Here is a 19555-nt window from a genome sequence, read left to right as displayed (position 1 = left end):
TGGAAGGATATTGACCTCATCCCGTCAGTAGAGGACGTCTGGTTATTCTTTAAAAGTGCCTTCCTCACCATCTTAAATAAGCCCCACACCAGGAACAGATATGGCCCTTGGTTCTCTCCAGACCTGACTGCCCTTGACCAGCACAAAAACATCCTGTGGTGTTCTGCATTAGCATTGAATAGCCCCCGTGATTTGCAACTTTTCAGGGAAGTTAGGAACAAATATACACAGGCAGTTAGGAAAGCTAAGGCTAGCTTTTTCAAGCTGAAATTTGCATCCTGTAGCACAAACTCAAAAAAGTCCATGGAGAATAAGAGAACCTCCTCCCAGCTGCCCACTGCACTGAGGCTAGGTAACACTGTCACCACCAATAAATCCACTAAATTTGCATTTTTCTACGGCTGGCCATGCTTTCCACCTGGCTACCCCTACCCCGTTCAACAGCCCTGCACTCCCCACAGCAACTCGCCCAAGCCTCCATTTCTCCTTCTCCCAAATCCAGATAGCTGATGTTCTGAAAGTGCTGCAAAATCTGGACCCCTACAAATCAGCAGGGCTAGACAATCTGGACCTTCTCTTTCTAAAATGATCTGCCGAAATTGTTGAAACCCCTAATACTAGCCTGTTCAACCTCTCTCTCATATCATCTGAGATTCCCAAAGATTGGGAAGCAGCCGCGGTCATCCCCCTCTTCAAAAAGGGGGAGACACTCTACACCCAAACTGCTACAGACCTATATATTTCCTACTCTGCCTTTCTAAGGTCTTCGAAAAGCCAAGTTCACAAACACATTACCGACCATTTCGAATCCCACCGTACCTTCTCCGCTATGCAATCTGGTCTCTATGGGGGTGCCACAGGGTTCAGTTCTCAGGCCGACTCTCTTCTCTGTATACATCAATGATGTCGCTCTTGCTGCTGGTGATTCCCTGATCCACCTCTACGCAGACGACACCATTCTGTATACTTCTGTCCCTTTTTTGGACACTGTGTTAACTATCCTCCAGACACGCTTCAATGCCATGCCACTCTCCTTCCGTGGCCTCCAACTGCTCTTAAATGCAAGTAAAACTAAATGCATGCTCTTCAACTTAGAGCTGCCCGCACCTGCCTGCCCGTCCAGCATCACTACTCTGGACGGTTCTGACTTAGAATATGTGGACAACTACAAATACCTAGGTGTCTGGTTTGACTGTAAACTCTCCTTCCAGACTCACATTAAACATCTCCAATCCAAAATTAAATCTAGAATTGGCTTCCTATTTCGCAACAAAGCATTTTTCACTCATGCTGCCAAACATACCCTCGTAAAACTGATCATCCTACCGATCTTCGACGATGTAATTTATAACATAGCCTCCAACACTCTACTCAACAAATTGGATGCAGTCTATCACAGTGCCATCCGTTTTGTCACCAAAGCCCCATATACTACCCACCACTGCAACCTGTATGTTCTCGTTGGCTGGCCCTCGCTTCATACTCGTCGCCAAACCCACTGGCTCCAGGTCATTTTACGAGGGTATGTTTGGCAGCATGAGTGAAGGATGCTTTGTTGCAAAATAGGATGCCGATTCTAGATTTAACTGCCAGAGGTCCGGACAACATGCCCTCCGATTTGACTCACTGAACTCTATCAGAGAAGTAGTTGGTAAAACAGGCGAGGCAGGTATTTGAGAAACCAAGGCTGTTGAGTCTGCCGATAAGAATGTGGTGATTGACAGTCGAAAGTCATGGCCAGGTCGATGAATACAGCTGTATAGTATCACGTCGTATATGTTAAGTTTGGTATGGTTGCATAAGACAGGTTACTTAAGGCAAAAAAACAAAAGGAGGGTGATTGGTCGTGGTGGATTGATGGGCGTATAATGCGAACATCTAGTAACCCAAAGATAGTGTGTTCTAATCACAGACAAGTGTGTTCTAATCTCATCACAGACAACTTCAGCATTTTAGAAACTTTTCAACTACTCGCTACTTTTTTGCTACTTTGCAATTACGTAGCTAACACTTCCCCCTAACCCTTTAGCCTAACTATTAACCCTAACCCATATCCTAGCTAATGTTAGCCAGCTAGCTAAAAATGTGTGTTAGCCACCTAGCTAACTTTAGCCACAATAAATTGTAATGCACATTTAGCAAATTCCCAACATATCACAAATTGTAATTCGTAACATATACAAAATGGATTATGGACATCCACAAATTAATACATACCATATAAATCGTAACATTGATTAAATGGAATGTTACTGAGTTATGTACAGAATAATACACAATGTTGAGACCAGGTTGCGCATCTCCTCCTTTTTAAAAACAAAACAGGAACAAATGCAGTGGCGCTGCTTCACACTACGGATCTCAGCTTTAAGGGCAGTTCCCCGGACTTCACTATCAATTAGGGTTTTGTAACTGGCACTTTCAATGAAGATTCGCCTGCACTTCTGCAGAAGATAAACACAGAACCGCATGCCCCTCTGTGTAGTGCATAATTTGTGATGCCCTCTGCTGGAGTGGAGTGCGACATCGTATTCTTCTTCTTCTATAATATCATGGCGGTCCGCAAACAAAAGTTTAAAGTGCATATGTCGCTATCTACTGTGCTGGAGAATGCGATCAATCATGGTATGCCTAATTCTGTACTACCAAGCAAATTAAATAAAACAATAAATCCCTACTAACTTCTATCCCCCCCAAAAACTGCCAGGCCACCACAACCCATTTAACTTGATCTATATCATGCTTAAACAATGCACCCTTAGGATTATTCAGCATGTCTACAACCATTTCAAAAGTAACATCTGTTACCCCCAATAACACTTTTGCCATATCCACAATAACCTTCATCTTGGCATTTCTGCTTTCCACAACCTGAGTCGTGTTGATAACCTTCCCAATGAAAGCTATGAAGTTAACTTCATTCACTATCAAAGTGTCCTTTGACACAGCACATTTATGAGCACAAGATTTCTGAACAGGTCTCGAAACCATGCCAGATCCAGTAGAACCAACCCGACATTAGGTCCACTTAGTACAGTAGCGGCCATGGAAGCGCCATCATTCCGCACTGTCGTTCCACTAATCTGTCCTACAGCCTCTGCATACGATACATCATGACTGATTATATACCTCTGAGCCTCTCTCTGCACTTGGGATCTACCAAATGCTGCACTATGCCCCCCCCCCCCCCCAAGAATTACCTTCACATTGCTCTCACGTTTACCGTAATCATGTTCCCCACATACTTTCTTTCCTTTACCCTGAGCACCTACATGTCCCATTCTTCTGCATTTAAAACACAGCAATGGGGATGGGACAAATTCACTGATATTGATATTGAACCTTCTCAAACGTCAGCAGCACTGATAAGCTTTCACTTCTTTGACCCTCTTTCCCACTGATCAACTTTTTGGCCTCAAATCACTACTTCCTGTCACATTTCTGAAATATCATCTATGGACATAGATATTGGGACCCCATTGATGACTACTCTCTACCTAGCATAAGCACCAGGGATATTACTTCTAGTATTCATCCCATTAAGCTTTTCCATCAGGCTACCAATCTACCATTTCCAATGAACTGGGCTAATCTGACTTCAACCATCTCTTTCTCTACTGCATTGGTTAGTTGGATAGGGTGTAAATGAGGCCCTGTGGTTTCATGAAACATCATCACCACTTTCCACTCCCACACATTATTACTCTTGCTTCTTACCTTGGCCCTCTTTATGCTTTCTTTACTAGACCATCCACTACTTTCAGTGTCATTATCTTTATTCTTCCTATGTCTTTCCACTACCAACCATTCCACGACCCTCATCCTCCTGCTCCAGACCATCAGAACTGACACCCATTCTGTTTGCATTCCAGCACAGCTGTTGCTTCTCCAACCTTTTCTCCATTTCGTCCACACTACTCGCCTCCATTTCGGCTGTCAGACTTCCAAACTTCTCACGCATCAGCAACTCATTCACCCAGTTGACTCCACACAGTTCTCCAGGCACGAAGTCTTTCAAACAAACCTCAAATCTTGTGCATCACAACACAACCTCCAAGCAAGCGCTTCCTCCTCCAGCTGACCGAACTCCTCTTGGGACATCCCTACCCCATGGAAGTTCTTTGTTTTGTACAACAGGGTCTGTGTCCACACCATTATAACTCACTAAATGATTAGTGTGTAGATGCAGCCATTTGATATACTGATGTGGACACAGACCCTGTCTAATTCACTAAATGATGTGTGTACATGCAGCCATTTTGATAGAGAGTTCAAAGATATTTCCACTGCCTTTACAGAGAATTAAAATAGATTTTAATTTAAAGATTGGAGCCTGTGGCTTTTTCCTAACACTTCTATTGATTTCATCAGATAATGGTCGCATGGTTGGTGTTCCCAACATGATTCTGCAACGCTGCCAGAGAAGAGCAAAGCTGGAAAAAAGACAATTCAATTAACACATTATCAGCCATTTATTCTGTAGTACTTAATGGATGTCTGGGAATGTACAATATCTGGGTTGGTTGAAAGAAGCAGCTCTCATTTCAGGTGGTATATTTAGATCCCATTGAACATAGCATAACTGTATCATACCAGTTCTCTATACATGTAAATACACATTAAATGTATTTTTTCCCCTTGGTGGATTTTGGCATTAGGCTCAGAGGTAAGTATGACATTTGGTGTACGGAAGATCTTGACACACTAAACAGAAGGGAACAAACATTCTGAAAACTAGGCTGTTTGCAACATCAGGGCAGATATATAGTGACATATTACTCTCAAGACCAATGCAAGGTTTATATACAGATAGAACAGTGGATCACATCATGTCCTCTGTGTCATCCTATAACTAATGAGCAGGGACTCCTGTTGCTCAGAAACCCACTAACTGCTCTCTGTTAGAACATGATAATAATCAGAGAGCAGTGTTCCGAGGAGGGCTATGTCCTGATTCTCCTCTCACATGTCTCTCAGTCTGCTGTCTGATTCTCTCCCCCCACACAGGGAACAGTCATTTGTTCTCCTTCTTGTAAACCCTCTTCACGTGGCTCTGTATGGTCTGAATCCATTGTGGCATTGGCCACATTCATGGCACCTATATGTTTGTGAGCTGTCTGATGCTTCTTCAACATACTTGATGTGGTAAAGCATTTTCTACACACAGGACACATGTATGGCTTCTCCCCTGTGTGAGTCCTCATGTGCACTATCAGAGATGTATTCTGGCTGAAACATTTGCCACAATCCTGGCACTGATGTGGTTTCTCCCCTGTATGGCTCCTCATATGTAAGTTTAGGTGTCCACGCTGAGTAAATCCTTTGCCACAATCTTGACAGTGAAACGGCTTCTCCCCTGTATGACTCCTCAAATGCCTTTTCAGGAAAGTATCCCAAGCAAAATATTTACCACAAATATGACAACACTTTGCTCCGATGTGAGTTTGTAGGTGATCCATCATACTTTCTGTAGACTGACAGAATTTTCCACACACACCACAAAGATGTTCTTTATCCTGTGTGTGCGTTTGCACATGATTTAATAAAGACGCCATGGAGTCAAATTGCTTTCCACATACCTTACAACTAGGAGCAGCATCCCAGCTTACACTGGGTCTCGAGTGTGATTTTAGATGGTTCAATTTCCTGTCCTTAACACTATGAAAACTTTGTCCTTTTACGGTCTTTGTTCTCTTTGATTTGAGTGGCTTTAACATTAGACCTGACAGAGGTACTCCACTCTCCATCCTGTCATTATGTCCTCTGTTTTCACTCTGAGCTGCAGAACACTCTGTATCTACTGCAGAGAAGGGCTGAGGCTCTCTGGTTGGTTCTGATACACCATAGTCTTCTACATAAGGTTCTGTTTTGATCTGTTCAGTTGAGGTGCTGGGTAGAGAGTATCTCTCTCCATGTGAGGACTGAGTTGGGTCCTGATAATAACCACTTGATACACAGCCGTAAGAATTGATAAACTCATTGAAATGATTCTCATCCTCCTGACTGGTCCTTGGTTCATCCTGTTCATCTTTCATCCGTGTGGGTTCTGGGTCCTTCTGCCCCAGGCTGGGGCTCCACTCCTGCTGCTCATCAGACACGGCGACAGTGAGCTGCTGGAGGTCTGGAGATAATGGAGAAAAAAATCAAAAACTGACTTGAGACGTAGCTAGGATTACAATTATCTTTTTACAGACCTTGGTTTTGTAAATAGACCCTACAAATTTAATTAAATTGAAAGCTAATCGTAACTCATATGAAATTAACGTTATTAAAACAAACACACCTGCTCGTCTATGTAACTTGATCTGTGGCTTAGAACGAATATCCAGCATGCTTCGTAGACGCCTGTTCTCCTCCTTTGTGTGAGAGACCTCCTCCTGGTACTCTGCTATCGTTTCTTCAACGACACCAAATATCTCTTCCGCTGCAGCTATTAATTTCTGGTTGAGAAACACTCTCAAGAAATCAATTTTAGACATTTTTTAATTAGGAAAGCTGCCAGCCAGCTAAATCAGCCAGCTAGCTACCAACGTAAACAAAGTCAAGAAGACAAAGAGCGCTGTCAGCATTCGTGCTTGCACGACATAGTACATTTTGCATTGTCGCCCCCTGCTGGAGCGGAAGACAGGTCCTCGCAATTCTACAGATTGGATAAATATTTCCCAATCTATTCTTGGAGGTCCTCCAGTGTCTGTATATTTTTTTATTCTAGCCCAGCACATAGACCTACATATAGTAGACTACAGAGCTGGTGGCGCTGCTACAGCACTACTGGTGCAAATCTGAAGTTTAGATCAATCATTGCCTCCCTAGATCACTAAAGTACACCAAAAATAGAATACACCACACTGCTATCACGAATCCAACATTGTCATGTCTGCAATTAATTAAAGGAAGAGGAGATTAATGTACCATGCCTTCAGAAAGTATTCATACCCCTTGACTAATTCCACATTTTGTTGTTAGCCTGAATTCAAAATGTATTACATTTTTTAAATACATTTATTATCTCACCCATCTACACACAGTACCTCATAATGACAAAGTGAAAATATGTTTTTAGAAATACGTAAATATATCATTTAAATAAGTATTCACACCACTGAGTCAATACGTTGTAGAAGCACCTTTGGAGGCGATTACAGCTTTTTTGGATTTGGGGAGTTTCTCAAGCTCTGTTAAGTTAGATAGAGAGCGGAGATGAACAGCAATCTTCAATTCTTTCCACAGATTTTTAATGGGATTCAAGTTTGGGCTTCAGCTGGGTGACTCAATAACTTTTATTGTTCTGAAGCCATTCCAATGTTGTTTTGGCTGTATGCTTAGGTTCACTGTCCTGTTGGAATGCAAATCTCACCCCAGTCCAAGGTCATTTGCACTCTGATCAGGTTCTCAAGTATTTGCCTCTATTAATTGTTTCCTCTAACCTTACCAGTCTTCCAGTCCCTGCTCCTGAAAAGCATCTCCATAGCATGATGCTGCCTCCACCATGCTTCACGGTAGGGATGGTTTTTGACAGGTGATGAGCTGTGTCTGGTTTTCTCCAGACAAAGCACTTTGCAGTCAGGCCAAAGTGTTCAATTTGTCTCATCGGACCACAATTGTTTGCATTGTGATCTCTGTCTGTCACATGCCTTCTTGCAAACTCCAGGCATGCTGTCCTGTGCATTTTTCTCAGGAGTGGCTATCATCTGGCCACTCTCCCATAAATCCCAGATTGGTGAAGTGCTGTAGAGACTTGTCTTTTTGGCAGGTTCTCCCATCACAGCCAAGGAACTCGGGAGTGTTCATTGCATTCTTGGTCACCTCCCTGACCAAGGTCCTTGCCCGGTTGCGCAGTTTGGTTGGACGGCAAGCTCTAGGCAGAGTCTGGGTCATTCCACATTTTTTCAATTTCCCAACGATGGAGACCACTGAGCTCTGGGAATTTTTCAACACTCTAGACATTGTTCTATACCCTTCCCCAGCTATATGCCTCATCACAATTGTATCTCAGAGAACTACATGTCTGCAGATGACTTCGTCAACCATTTTGAAAAGAAGGTCGACGACATCCGATCCTCGTTTGCTAAGTCAAACGACACCGCTGGTTCTGCTCACACTGCCCTACCCTGTGCTCTGACCTCTTTCTCCCCTCTCTCTCCAGATGAAATCTCGCTTCTTGTGACGGCCGGCCGCCCAACAACCTGCCCGCTTGACCCTATCCCCTCCTCTCTTCTCCAGACCATTTCCGGAGACCTTCTCCCTTACCTCACCTCGCTCATCAACTCATCCCTGACCGCTGGCTACGTCCCTTCCGTCTTCAAGAGAGCGAGAGTTGCACCCCTTCTGAAAAAACCTACACTCGATCCCTCCGATGTCAACAACTACAGACCAGTATCCCTTCTTTCTTTTCTCTCCAAAACTCTTGAACGTGCCGTCCTTGGCCAGCTCTCCCGCTATCTCTCTCAGAATGACCTTCTTGATCCAAATCAGTCAGGTTTCAAGACTAGTCATTCAACTGAGACTGCTCTTCTCTGTATCACGGAGGCGCTCCGCACTGCTAAAGCTAACTCTCTCTCCTCTGCTCTCATCCTTCTAGACCTATCGGCTGCCTTCGATACTGTGAACCATCAGATCCTCCTCTCCACCCTCTCCGAGTTGGGCATCTCCGGCGCGGCCCACGCTTGGATTGCGTCCTACCTGACAGGTCGCTCCTACCAGGTGGCGTGGCGAGAATCTGTCTCCTCACCACGCGCTCTCACCACTGGTGTCCCCCAGGGCTCTGTTCTAGGCCCTCTCCTATTCTCGCTATACACCAAGTCACTTGGCTCTGTCATAACCTCACATGGTCTCTCCTATCATTGCTATGCAGACGACACACAATTAATCTTCTCCTTTCCCCCTTCTGATGACCAGGTGGCGAATCGCATCTCTGCATGTCTGGCAGACATATCAGTGTGGATGACGGATCACCACCTCAAGCTGAACCTCGGCAAGACGGAGCTGCTCTTCCTCCCGGGGAAGGACTGCCCGTTCCATGATCTCGCCATCACGGTTGACAACTCCATTGTGTCCTCCTCCCAGAGCGCTAAGAACCTTGGCGTGATCCTGGACAACACCCTGTCGTTCTCAACCAACATCATGGCGGTGGCCCGTTCCTGTAGGTTCATGCTCTACAACATCCGCAGAGTACGACCCTGCCTCACACAGGAAGCGGCGCAGGTCCTAATCCAGGCACTTGTCATCTCCCGTCTGGATTACTGCAACTCGCTGTTGGCTGGGCTCCCTGCCTGTGCCATTAAACCCCTACAACTCATCCAGAACGCCGCAGCCCGTCTGGTGTTCAACCTTCCCAAGTTCTCTCACGTCACCCCGCTCCTCCGCTCTCTCCACTGGCTTCCAGTTGAAGCTCGCATCCGCTACAAGACCATGGTGCTTGCCTACGGAGCTGTGAGGGGAACGGCACCGCAGTACCTCCAGGCTCTGATCAGGCCCTACACCCAAACAAGGGCACTGCGTTCATCCACCTCTGGCCTGCTCGCCTCCCTACCACTGAGGAAGTACAGTTCCCGCTCAGCCCAGTCAAAACTGTTCGCTGCTCTGGCCCCCCAATGGTGGAACAAACTCCCTCATGACGCCAGGACAGCAGAGTCAATCACCACCTTCCGGAGACACCTGAAACCCCACCTCTTCAAGGAATACCTAGGATAGGATAAGTAATCCTTCTCACCCCCCCCTTAAATGATTTAGATGCACTATTGTAAGTGGCTGTTCCACTGGATGTCAGAAGGTGAATTCACCAATTTGTAAGTCGCTCTGGATAAGAGCGTCTGCTAAATGACTTAAATGTAATGTAAATGTAAACTACAGAGTTCCTTGGCCTTCATGGTATAGATTCTGCTCTGACATGCACTTCTACTTTAAGTTTTTATTGGTGAATCGCAACCAACTGGCAGGTGCATACACCACCACCTACTGTTCTGGAGTGTGAGGCCGGTCACGACCTAACTAACCCTCCTACTGTTCTGGAGTGTGAGGCCGGTCACGACCTATATATACACACACACCACTATATTCTCTCAACTAACCCTGAACTTCTAATAAAATAAAATTCCCTACAAACCTCACTATTCCCGTTATCCCCACATAAAATACCACCTACTCCCCATTTCTATCCAACCTCTCTGAACCTGTCAAACAACCTCTCCCTTTCTACATCGCACGTACCATACAGCCATTACACATTCCAGTATCATGCTTCCCTATCAATTTCAAAGAAGGATTAAATCCCATATGCCCTAATCTGATCCTACACAACATAACTCCCTTCTGTTCCCATTATAACACTATTTCCTGTACAGATTTCCTTGTACTATAAAAATGTCTGCCCTTACTACTTTCATCCCATTGTCTCTGCCAGCAATCAAACCCATTTTTCAAATCAATGTTTTAATTCTCTCAACCCAACTGCACCTGTATATCCACAATATTATTTTCACTGCTTTTTTTGGCTATTATATCTACTATAGAATTTCCATTAACTCCTTTATGAGCTGGAATCCAACAGAACTTAATTTCAATACCATTTTTTGTAAGCACAACAGCAGCACGATTTCTACCCATAAATCCTCATGTTCTGACTTTCAAAACAAAATCTAATTTTATGTCTCATACACATTTAGCACGTTATTGCAGGTATAGCGAAATTCTTTCCAGATCTTAAACTAAACAAAACTGATGCAGAGTCTGAACATATTGCTACTCTTCTTGGTTGCACCTCCTCTATCCATTGCAATCCAACAACTAATGCAACCATTTGTTGAATCGACAGATAAATAATTTGTTAGTCTCTTGCATAGATTAACATCGAACTCAGGAATAAATGCACCTGCTGCAGTCTTCCCATTCATGGGATCCTTTGAACCATCTGTATGCACTGCAAGACAAGAATAAAACGGATTAGTAATATATTGATCCACTATTGTTGCTACATGATCTTCACACCACTTTCTTTTGCTCCATCAGGCTAAAATTGACATGTGGTCTTGTATAAAACCAGTGACACATATCCTATTTCCACAGATGGCCCTATAAAAAGGTACCGGAGTCCATCTTTATAAACCCCTTTTCCAAATCTCTCTCTTGATATTTCATTTTCCCAGCAGTCTTCCAATACTGTCAGTGTAGGATGATCTAGCGTACTAACCTTCAGTCTTGCCCAGTACGCCAGGGCTAGCTTAACTCATCTAAGGGACAGTGGCATTTCCCCAGTGTCTACTTGTAAAGACCCAACCGGTGTAGTTTTAAATGCACAATCACATATCCTGAGTGCCCTCGCTTGCATCCTATCAAGGGGAAAAAAACGATATAAAAGCCACAGAACCATAAACAAAGCACCCATAATCTCATGACAATCGCATCAAAGTACGATAAATATTCAGTAAAGATTGCGTATCTGCCCCCTCTGACATGCACTGTCAACTGTGGGACCTTATATAGACAGGTGTGTTTCTAAATGTCTGAACAATTGAATTGGCCACAGGTGGACTCCAATCAAGTTGAAGCAACATCAAGAATGATCAGAGGAAATTGGATGAACCTTGTAACGGTTTTGACTTGAGGTTAATGTTTATAGGGGTGCCAGGTAGGTTGTGCCTACCAGATAAAATATTGGTTTCTCCTTTTGGTTTGGGAGGGAATGAGTCCCATCTGGTCCGTCAAGTCTACAACAATACAAAGGACTCATGTAAAAGTCAGGATGGACATACACTTTTCATAAACCATTAAAACACTGGAAATAACTTCAACTGTATTATTTTGCGTGAGTTGTAATACCAACATAAAATCTCACACACACACAAAAATAATGAGTTCTGGTTCCTCCAGAAAAGTCCTGTACCTCGGGCCTAAAAAGAGTTCAGCCCGGTAAAGGAGTTCAGGGAACTCAAGTGACCTTAGTCACGCAATGTTTGTCCGTTCATACAAGTGTAGCGTAAACCCAGTATCAATCATACAATCGAAATAACAATTATTTTACAACACCTATAAAAAGGTATCAAATCTTAAGTCCTCAACGACAACTAACTACATAAATCATCACGGTTTACATCACACCAAAACAAATGAAATACCGTATACAAAAAGGTTGTGGTCAGTCAGACAATCCAATCCAATCCAATCCGCCAACAGATCCCCAGCGGAGAGAGGCCACGAAGAACAACGGAGAGGTGTAGAGGTTACAAAAGCACACTTTTAAAGGCAACAAAACAAACGGAAACGTAACTGAGGGTTGAACACATCCTCGTTCGTGTCTCCATCACATTCCCACTTTTGCGCAGCTGAGGCTGGCAATTTAATTAGTAATTAAAGGGGAAGCACCCTATTGGAAGGAGAAGCACTATTTAATTGCGAATTAAAGGGGAAGCGCCCTATTGGAAGGAAAAGCACTGAGACGGTTCAGACAAATTCAGGGCCGTCACAACCTGAGCTAAGGAGTGTGATTATGTCAATGAGATTTCTGTATTTCATTATCAATACATTTCTAAAAATATGTTTTCACTTTGTCATTATGGGGTATTGTGTGTCGATGGTTGTGAAAAAATGAATCAATTTTGAGTACAGGCAGTAACACAACACAATGTGTAATAAGTCCAGGGGTATGAATACTTTCTGAAGTATTTTATAGAAATAAAGCCAGTAGATTGAGAGAACGACATGTTTTAATTTTTATTTTATTTTACCTTTTTTTAGCTATGCAAGTCAGTTAAGAACAAATTCTTATTTTCAATGACGGCCTAGGAATGGTGGGTTAACTGCCTGTTCAGGAGCAGAACGACAGATTTGTACCTTGTCAGCTAGTCCAACGCTCTAACCACTAGGCTACCCTAATGCACCTCTTGTACTGTCTGAAAGACTCTCCCAACACAGGGGACAACTGCCATGTTGTCAGGAGGATTTTCATCAGGTTGTTATGTGTTTCTCCCTCTTGTGAATGTTCTCAGACCTTCTAGGGGTATGGCTTCTCCCTCTTGTGAATGTTCTCAGACCTTCTAGGGGACTTCATCCATTTGAAGCATTTAGCAGCAATCAAATCAAATCAATTTTCTTTTTGTGACACGCTTTGTAAGCAACAGGTGTAGACTAACAGTGAAACATAATTGCATTGTCTTACCCAGAGTGACTTACAGTCAGTACATTCAAAACAGGTAAAACAACCACATATTAACAGTCACTGCATGTAAAAACTTTCCTCAATAAAGCAGCTGAGTGAAATATGTATCACAAACAAGGTCTACAGTCAGTATTTTCTACACTAAAGTATTCTGTGCATTGTCATTATATGTCCTCCCAAAGGTCCAGTCTATTCAAAGCCTTTGCCAGCCTTCTCTTCCATGTGAAATCTCATGCCAGGTTGACTGTGTCACAATCGTCGTCAGGGAAATGACCGGACCAAGGTGCAGCGTGGTAAGCGTACATTTATTTTTATTAAGAATGTCTCCAACAAAAACGACCATAAAGCTGACTTGGGCTATACAGGCCACTAACAAAGACAACTACCCACAACTAATGTGGCAAAAGAGGCTGCCTAAGTATGATTCCCAATCAGAGACAATGATAGACAGCTGTCCCTGATTGAGAACCATACCCGGCCAAAACATAGAAACAGAAAACATAGAAATAAAGAAACTAGAATGCCCACCCTAGTCACACCCTTGCCTAACCAAAATAGAGAATAAAAGCCAAGCACCTAGGGTGTAACAGACTGGGTCACGCCCTAGACTGGGTGGTAGTGCTGAAATACATGTCAGAAAGATGGCAATGATATGGTTTTCCCCATGTGGATCTTCATGTGTAGTTTCCGGTGATAATTCTGCTTGAATCCTTGGCCACAATACTGCCCTTATATGGTTCCACTCCTGTATGAGTCCTGATGTGCACTGTAAGATCAGGGTTTCTACTGAAACATTTGCCACAAACAGGGCAGCGATGTGGTTTCTCCCCAGAGTGGCTCTTCATATGCACAGCCAGGTTTCCACTCTGACTGAATCCTTTGCCACAATGATGACAGCGAAACGGCTTCTCCCCTGTATGACTCCTCAAATGCCTTTTCAGGAAAGCATCCCAAGCAAAATATTTACCGCAAACATGACAACACTTTGCTCCGATGTGAGTTTGTAGGTGATCCATCATACTTTCTGTAGACTGACAGAATTTTCCACACACACCACAAAGATGTTCTTTATCCTGTGTGTGCGTTTGCACATGATTTAATAAAGATGCCATGGAGTCAAATTGCTTTCCACATACCTTACAACTAGGAGCAGCATCCCAGCTTACACTGGGTCTCGAGTGTGATTTTAGATGGTTCAATTTCCTGTCCTTAACACTATGAAAACTTTGTCCTTTTACGGTCTTTGTTCTCTTTGATTTGAGTGGCTTTAACATTAGACCTGACAGAGGTACTCCACTCTCCATCCTGTCATTATGTCCTCTGTTTTCACTCTGAGCTGCAGAACACTCTGTATCTACTGCAGTGAAGGGCTGAGGCTCTCTGGTTGGTTCTGATACACCATAGTCTTCTACATAAGGTTCTGTTTTGATCTGTTCAGTTGAGGTGCTGGGTAGAGAGTATCTCTCTCCATGTGAGGACTGAGTTGGGTCCTGATAATAGCTACTTGATACACAGCCGTATGAATTGATAAACTCATTGAAATGATTCTCTTCTTCCTGACTGGTCCTTGGTTCATCCTGTTCATCTTTCATCCGTGTGGGTTCTGGGTCCTTCTGCCCCAGACTGGAGATCCACTCCTGCTGCTCAGGGGAAACCACCTCATCAGACACAGTGACAGTGAGCTGCTGGAGGTCTGGAGAGAGGGATGAAATAGAAAACTCAAGAGCTGACTTAAGTGTCTCATTCAGTCATTAACTAACGTTTCCTTAGGAATGTTCCCGGGATGTACAAGGCATGTTTCTAAGAGACCATTCCCTTAATTTCAAACAGAAAGTCATATACAGTGCCTTGCGAAAGTATTCGGCCCCCTTGAACTTTGCGACCTTTTGCCACATTTCAGGCTTCAAACATAAAGATATAAAACTGTATTTCTTTGTGAAGAATCAACAACAAGTGGGACACAATCATGAAGTGGAACGACATTTATTGGATATTTCAAACATTTTTAACAAATCAAAAACTGAAAAATTGGGCGTGCAAAATTATTCAGCCCCCTTAAGTTAATACTTTGTAGCGCCACCTTTTGCTGCGATTACAGCTGTAAGTGGCTTGGGGTATGTCTCTATCAGTTTTGCACATCGAGAGACTGAAATGTTTTCCCATTCCTCCTTGCAAAACAGCTCGAGCTCAGTGAGGTTGGATGGAGAGCATTTGTGAACAGCAGTTTTCAGTTCTTTCCACAGATTCTCGATTGGATTCAGGTCTGGACTTTGACTTGGCCATTCTAACACCTGGATATGTTTATTTTTGAACCATTCCATTGTAGATTTTGCTTTATGTTTTGGATCATTGTCTTGTTGGAAGACAAATCTCCGTCCCAGTCTCAGGTCTTTTGCAGACTCCATCAGGTTTTCTTCCAGAATGGTCCTGTATTTGGCTCCATCCATCTTCCCATCAATTTTAACCATCTTCCCTGTCCCTGCTGAAGAAAAGCAGGCCCAAACCATGATGCTGCCACCACCATGTTTGACAGTGGGGATGGTGTGTTCAGGGTGATGAGCTGTGTTGCTTTTACGCCAAACATAACATTTTGCATTGTTGCCAAAAAGTTCAATTTTGGTTTCATCTGACCAGAGCACCTTCTTCCACATGTTTGGTGTGTCACCCAGGTGGCTTGTGGCAAACATTAAACAACACTTTTTATGGATATCTTTAAGAAATGGCTTTCTTCTTGCCACTCTTCCATAAAGGCCAGATTTGTGCAATATACGACTGATTGTTGTCCTATGGACAGAGTCTCCCACCTCAGCTGTAGATCTCTGCAGTTCATCCAGAGTGATCATGGGCCTCTTGGCTGCATCTCTGATCAGTCTTCTCCTTGTATGAGCTGAAAGTTTAGAGGGACGGCCAGGTCTTGGTAGATTTGCAGTGGTCTGATACTCCTTCCATTTCAATATTATCGCTTGCACAGTGCTCCTTGGGATGTTTAAAGCTTGGGAAATCTTTTTGTATCCAAATCCGGCTTTAAACGTCTTCACAACAGTATCTTGGACCTGCCTGGTGTGCTCCTTATTCTTCATGATGCTCTCTGCGCTTTTAACGGACCTCTGAGACTATCACAGTGCAGGTGCATTTATACGGAGACTTGATTACACACAGGTGGATTGTATTTATCATCATTAGTTATTTAGGTCAACATTGGATCATTCAGAGATCCTCACTGAACTTCTGGAGAGAGTTTGCTGCACTGAAAGTAAAGGGGCTGAATAATTTTGCACGCCCAATTTTTCAGTTTTTGATTTGTTAAAAAAGTTTGAAATATCCAATAAATGTCGTTCCACTTCATGATTGTGTCCCACTTGTTGATTCTTCACAAAAAATACAGTTTTATATCTTTATGTTTGAAGCCTGAAATGTGGCAAAAGGTCGCAAAGTTCAAGGGGGCCGAATACTTTCGCAAGGCACTGTAAATGTCATAGGCATGTTTCATGGGAATGTTGCAAGAACATTCATGTCTCCAGTTTTTGCTGGTTAGGAGAATATTCCATCAACATCCCACCAAACATACACAGACCATGGTTGCCATGTTCTCAGAACAAGAAATATTAATGCTCGAGACATGTTTAATAGGAGCGTTGCAAAAACCTTTGTGTCCACAAAATAAAATGTTTTACACATCACATCTTGTTACCCAGCCAATTAAGGCCCTGATTGGTGAACCACTGATTGATTGACAACTATTTTTGCTGTTGGCAAGATTAGGGATACTCACACAATGCTTTTAACATACTGTGTTTTCAACTTCCATATTTGACATACATGATAATATTGTGCATGTTCAATTAATCAGTAATTATTATTCAAGTCCACACCTGGGATTTGAACTCTCAACTCCTTAATTCACGGTACTCCAATCTTCCTGCTACACCATCATGTCTGTGTAAAGTAGGCTGTCAGTTAATCTGATTAGTCTCTTATCTTTGATTTTTTATTTTCTTATTCCAGCAATTTAAGGGCTTTCTCTATAGTTGTCTAATATTGATGGGTCATGTTAACCTGTTTTAATGATACTTCTGAGTCACTATGATCAATAAAATATTTTCTTGGGTGTACTTTTAACAGAGATTTACTTCAAACACTGGTGTGTTGTAACTGTTGCCATATAATGACTAACATATTGCTAAGAATGTGAGAGTAGGTTGCCCCTTCCTGCGGGTCTCAAACCAGGGCCACTAGCACCAATGAGGAACAGCCTAACGACTGTCCCAATGAGGGTTATTTCTAGGACAGGGCTCTCAAACCCTGTTCCTGGAGAACTACCCTCCTGTAGGTTCACTCCAACCCCAGTTGTCACCAGCCTGATTCAGTGTATCCACCAGCCAATTAGGATAAGTCGGTATGCTAGATTAGGGTTAGAGTGAAAACCTACTGGATGGTAGCTCTCCAGGAAGAGTTGGACAGCCCTGCTCTAGGGCATGTGCTCATTGGGAAAGGGAGATACCTAGTTAGTTGTACAACTGAATGCCTTCAACTGAAATGTGTCTTCCGCATTTAACCCCTCTGAATCAGAGAGGTGTGGGGGGGGCTGCCTTAATTGACATCCACGTTTTCGGTGCCCAAGGAACAGTGGGTTAACTGCCTTGCTCAGGGGCAGAGCCACAGATTTTTACCTTGTCAGCTGGTGATTCGATCCAGCAACCTTTTGGTTACTGGCCCAACACAAACCAATAGTTAGGCCCTGTCAAGAAGAAACCCTAACCCTCCTCCCTAGACACTTGTGTAGACCTGAAACAATGTGATATGTGTAAGCAATAGGGTAAATTAACTTTGAAGTAACTCTCAGTTCTGTTAAAAGTACACTCAAGAAAAACATATTGATCCTAGTGATTGAGGAGTATCATTAAAACAGGTTAATATGCCCCACCAACATTACATAACAATATAGAAAGCCATTCAATTGTTGAAATAAGTCAATCAAATCAATGATAGATTAGTCCAATTAACTGATAACTGACACAGGCATGGTGGTGTAGCAGGAAGATCTGATTGCCGTGAACCAAGACGTTGTGAATTCAAATTCCAGGTGAGGAAATGTTGCATAATAATTGCTGTATAAATCAACATGCACACTGTAATGATGTACGTCAAATGTGGTAGTTGAAAACAGTGTTTTAAAAGCACCGTGGGTGTGTGAGTAACCCTAACTTTGCCAACAGACAAAGAGCTGTTAATGGATTACCAATCAGGGCCTTGATGGGCTTGGCAACAGAAACGTGATGTGCAACGTTCCCATGAAACGTGTCTAGAACACGAATATCTTACATTCCGAGAACTTGACAACCATGTCCTGTGTATAATTTGTGGGACGTTGTTAGAATATTCCCCTAACCCTCAGAAAACCGGACACATAAATGTTTTTGCAACGTCCCATATAGCGCGTCTAGAACATGAATGTTATATATTCTGATAACATTGTAGCCACGTTCTTGATGTGTGACATTAAAAAGGGAATGTTCTAACTTTAACATCAAAACATGCTAACGGGTTCTCAAAATGGTTTTGCTAACATATATGTTTCCATAACTAACGGAAAACTGGGCAAACAAACGTGGGACGATTGCGGGTAACATCAAAATATATATAAATCCTCACCCCAGAATTGTTAGCCGGGTTTAAGATTGAGTAATCTTCTTACAGACATAGGAACTATCTACACTCAATATTGTATTACATTGATAGCTTATCGTGTCTCATATTAAACGAATGTTGAAAATACAAACACACCTTCTTGTCTATGTAACTTGTTATCTGGCTTAGTAAGGATATCAAGCGTGATCAGTAGACGCCTGTTCTCCTCCTTTGTGCGAGAAACCTCTTCCTGGTACTCTGCTATCGTTTCTTCAACGACACCAAATATATCATCAGCTGCCGCTATCAATCTCTGGTTTAGAAACACTCTCAATAACTCTATTTTAGACATTTGTACAGAAGGAACGTTTGCTAGATAGCTACTCAGTCGAAAAAATAAAGAGCGCTGATGCGAAGCCAGAGGGTTTCACTCTCCCCTAACTCTGTCCGAAACTAGGCCAACGCGTTTATATGGGCTTATTTTTGACCCAAGGTTGTCGCCTACCTTCCCACTGTAAGGGCGGAGACATGAGCATCTCTTCATTTTGTAGTCTTTGTGCGTGCACGACATAATACATTTTGCTCTATCGCCACCTGCTGGAGCGGAAAGCGCAGGTCGTGAAGATCCTGCAGTTTGCACCAGAGTTGATTCTAATTTTAAGGACACTGATTACTGGGCAAAATGAATTATTCTCTTGTCATTGATCAGATTGATTAAGTATTTCCCAATCTAGTCTCCAGTGTCTGTATATTGTTATTCTAGCCCGCACATAA

General features: G+C 43.0%; 2 protein-coding genes across 2 annotated transcripts; both read right to left on the bottom strand.

Moving 5' to 3' along the window:
* Positions 1-4453: 4453 nt before the first annotated feature.
* On the bottom strand, positions 4454-6575 carry LOC135520570 (zinc finger protein 37 homolog). Its single transcript, XM_064946217.1, has 2 exons — positions 6284-6575; positions 4454-6121 (listed from the first exon to the last, which is right to left on the bottom strand). Exons 1-2 carry the CDS (start codon positions 6477-6479, stop codon positions 4974-4976), a joined length of 1344 nt encoding a protein of 447 aa, XP_064802289.1. The 5' UTR covers positions 6480-6575; the 3' UTR covers positions 4454-4973.
* A 6871-nt stretch (positions 6576-13446) lies between these two features.
* On the bottom strand, positions 13447-19266 carry LOC135520569 (zinc finger protein 23-like). Its single transcript, XM_064946216.1, has 2 exons — positions 18938-19266; positions 13447-14846 (listed from the first exon to the last, which is right to left on the bottom strand). Exons 1-2 carry the CDS (start codon positions 19131-19133, stop codon positions 13828-13830), a joined length of 1215 nt encoding a protein of 404 aa, XP_064802288.1. The 5' UTR covers positions 19134-19266; the 3' UTR covers positions 13447-13827.
* Positions 19267-19555: the final 289 nt, after the last annotated feature.

Source organism: Oncorhynchus masou, chromosome 29, assembly GCF_036934945.1.
Source record: "Oncorhynchus masou masou isolate Uvic2021 chromosome 29, UVic_Omas_1.1, whole genome shotgun sequence".
Classification (NCBI taxonomy): Eukaryota; Metazoa; Chordata; class Actinopteri; order Salmoniformes; family Salmonidae; genus Oncorhynchus; species Oncorhynchus masou.
The sequence above is the reverse complement of the archived record's forward strand: the minus strand, read 5'-3'. Positions and strand labels throughout refer to the sequence as shown.